The following is a 3,210-nucleotide window of genomic DNA, read 5'->3' as shown; positions in this document are numbered from 1 at the left end:
TTGTGTGGATGGATATAAAGCGCAGAACACAGCCTAGCTCCGCAGGAAGTCACCACCGGAAGGAGGGAGAGAGAGGGAGACAGAAGGGAAGGAGGGAGGGAGGGGGAGGGAGGGAGGGAGGGAGAGAGGAGATACGAGATAAGAGGAGGAGAGAAGAGAGGAAAACGAAGAGGAGAGGAGGAAGCTAGAGAAGGGGAGAGAGACACGTGGTGCAGAGGGGTGTGGGTATCTTAAGGTCAAAGTGGAAAGGTCAGAGGGCAGTTGGTTTTGAAGCGGTGGGCAAAAGAGTCTGAGACCCTCGGACTTGCTACCTTGGTGATCTCAGCTTAGGGTTAGAACTGAAACCCCTCCTCCTCCCCACTCTCCCCCCCCCCCGCAGGCGATTACTCGACCACGACCACGACCTCCGACCCCCCCCCCCCCCCCCAAACCCCAAACCCCAACCAACCCCCCGGAACCTGGGCTTTCTTACCCCGCCCCCACCAGCCTTGGCTTTGGCTCCGCCCTCCTCTCCCCAGAGGTTGGAAGCCGGCGCCGACCCGACGCGGTTGCCTAGCGACACGCTATTCCCAGGATGCCTAGGGTGCTGTGTTCTTTTCTTAGCCAATCAGAAAAGCGTGTCGGCCTCACCCTCGGCCAATAGATGGCGAGGCCGGGGCCCGCGACGGTTAAACTGGGCCCGGGCCGGGGTTCGGGACGGTGCGGCTTGCTAGTGACCTCAGGAAGCCGGCGGCGGGAAGCCATGCCGTCGCGGGTGGAGGACTATGAAGTGCTCTACACCATCGGCACCGGTTCCTACGGCCGCTGCCAGAAGATCCGGAGGAAGAGCGACGGCAAGGTGGGCGCGGGCTCTGGCCCAGTCCCCGCCCCTGCGCCCCCCGGGGTGGGGGTGGGGGGGCTCAGCGGCCCGGAAGTCTCCGCCTAGCCCCTGCATCTGCGTCCCGCAGCCTGGGCGGAGACTGGGTCGTGTCCTCCGATACAGATATTGATGAGTTCTTTTCATATTTTCTCGTTCCTGCTTTGACTTCCTTAGTATCTTCCAATGATGGCCGACAGCTCAGAGAGGACCAGGGGCAGGCCACCATATCCTCAAGCTTTGCATCTGCAATCACAATCCACACAAATCTCTTATTAGTTTGAAATTGGATTCCCAGTGAGTATAGATCTTGTTCAGAAAGCAACATTGGAGAGGTAGCTGCCTAGCCGCGGCTGGATCTTTACTAAGGTTCTCGGAAGGCACTACCGGTTTGGAATAGACAGCTAGGGGACTTTGACCTCCTCAGTTCTAGCTTTGACCAAAATACTGCCTATTTCCCATTAAGAATTGAGAATAGTGATTTGGAGAACCTTAATATATCATGCACCTCTCTGCCCAGAACATTTACTGCTTAAAGATTAGAGAAAGATTAAGGCAAGTAAAGTCAGGATTTACAGTTTATTGAACTGAATTACATGATCATGACTTTGGATTTGGAGGATTTGTTTAAAAGGGAGGTCATTTGTGCAATTTTGGACCATCTATCTATTTCAGTTTTTGTTTCTGAGCATAGTAAGTTCTCATAACTTGGAAAATTTCTTCTTTTCAGATACTAGTCTGGAAAGAGCTTGATTATGGCTCCATGACAGAAGCCGAGAAACAGATGCTTGTTTCTGAAGTGAATTTGCTTCGTGAACTGAAACATCCAAACATTGTTCGTTACTATGATCGAATTATTGACCGAACCAACACAACCCTGTACATTGTAATGGAATATTGTGAAGGAGGGGACCTGGCAAGTGTGATTACTAAAGGAACCAAGGAAAGGTAAATGCAGTCTTTTAAATGTAGGCTGAAAATGGGTCTAATTTTGTAACTGTTAAGCATCCTGTGTTAGGATCAGGGACAAGGAATGTATTAATATGGAAATGCTCTTGGGTTTCTTTGGCTCATCCACAGAATCTTAGAAAATGGCTGGTAAACTGGAAGCTATATTTTATACAAAGATATTTATTTGCTGGGCACCTGTGACACCTGTAATCCTAGCCACTTAGGAGGCTGAGATATGAGGATATATGTTTGAAGCCATCCTGGGTAGACAAACCTGAAAGATTCTTTTAGTTAACCAGCAAAAACTTAGAATGGAGATGTGGGCAAGTGGTAGAGTACCATCCTTGAGCAAAATGTTAAAGCTGGGCACTGATGACTCATGCCTGTTATCCTAGCTACTCGGGAGCTTGAGATTTGAGGATCATAGTTTGAAGCCAGCCGAGGCAGAGAAGTCTGTGAGATTCCTATTTCCAATTAACCACCAAAACAGCTGGAAATGGAGCTGTGGCTCAAGTGGTAGAGTTGAGCACAAAAGCTCAGGGACAGTGCCCAATACCCTACTCTTCCCCTCTCCCCCTAATAAAGCTAAGCAAGAGCATGAGGCCCTGAGTTCTGATACAAAAATGCCTGTAATCCTAGCTAATCTGGAGGCTGAGATCTGAGGATTATAGTTTGAAGCCAGTCTGAGCAGGAAAGCCAGAAATGGAGCTATGGCTTAAGTAGATAGAGGACTAGTGTTGAACACAAAAAGCTCAAGGACAATGCCCAGGCCCTAAGTTCCAGCCCCCTCAAAAAATAAAAACCCACACAAACAAAAAGGTAATTTATTTCCCTATTTGTACATTTTAAACACTTAAATAATTGACCTTGTTCATATCTGTAATGTTTTTCTATGAAGTTACATTTATATGATGGCTTTGGTTTCAGGCAGTACTTAGAGGAAGAGTTTGTTCTTCGAGTGATGACTCAGTTGACACTGGCTCTGAAGGAGTGTCATCGACGAAGTGATGGCGGCCATACCGTGCTGCATCGGGATCTGAAACCAGCCAATGTCTTCCTGGATGGCAAGCAGAATGTCAAGCTTGGAGACTTTGGGCTAGCGAGGATATTAAATCATGATACAAGTTTTGCAAAAACGTTTGTCGGCACGCCTTACTACATGTCTCCTGTAAGTACTCCAGGATTGACGTGCTTTTTAATATCCTAATGCTAAGTGTTTAAATGCAAGGGATTTAGGTAACTGTAGCAGCCCAGAATTAGTCATATAGAAACCTGGGCCTCAAGGGCAAATGCAGTGGATTACCTTCTCTATCTGGGAAGGTGCTTGGATTCTCCCCAGCCCTTCTATTTTAGATCTTGTATTTTTTATTTATTTATTTTTGGGTCCAGTCGTGGGGCCTGAA

At 48.1% G+C, this 3,210-nt stretch overlaps 1 protein-coding gene across 1 annotated transcript in view; it reads left to right on the top strand.

The window, feature by feature from the left end:
• The first annotated feature begins 689 nt into the window (after window positions 1-689).
• Nek2 (NIMA-related kinase 2) overlaps window positions 690-3,210 on the top strand; it is a 45,045-nt gene continuing 42,524 nt past the window's right edge. The window contains exons 1-3 of the mRNA XM_013014978.1: window positions 690-838; window positions 1,587-1,804; window positions 2,735-2,975. Coding sequence (XP_012870432.1) covers window positions 743-838; window positions 1,587-1,804; window positions 2,735-2,975 — 555 coding nt within the window. The 5' untranslated portion in view covers window positions 690-742. The remainder of the gene's footprint in view (window positions 839-1,586; window positions 1,805-2,734; window positions 2,976-3,210) is intronic.

Source organism: Dipodomys ordii, unplaced genomic scaffold (genome assembly GCF_000151885.1).
Source record: "Dipodomys ordii isolate 6190 unplaced genomic scaffold, Dord_2.0 Scaffold26, whole genome shotgun sequence".
NCBI lineage: Eukaryota > Metazoa > Chordata > Mammalia > Rodentia > Heteromyidae > Dipodomys > Dipodomys ordii.
The sequence above is the reverse complement of the archived record's forward strand: the minus strand, read 5'-3'. Positions and strand labels throughout refer to the sequence as shown.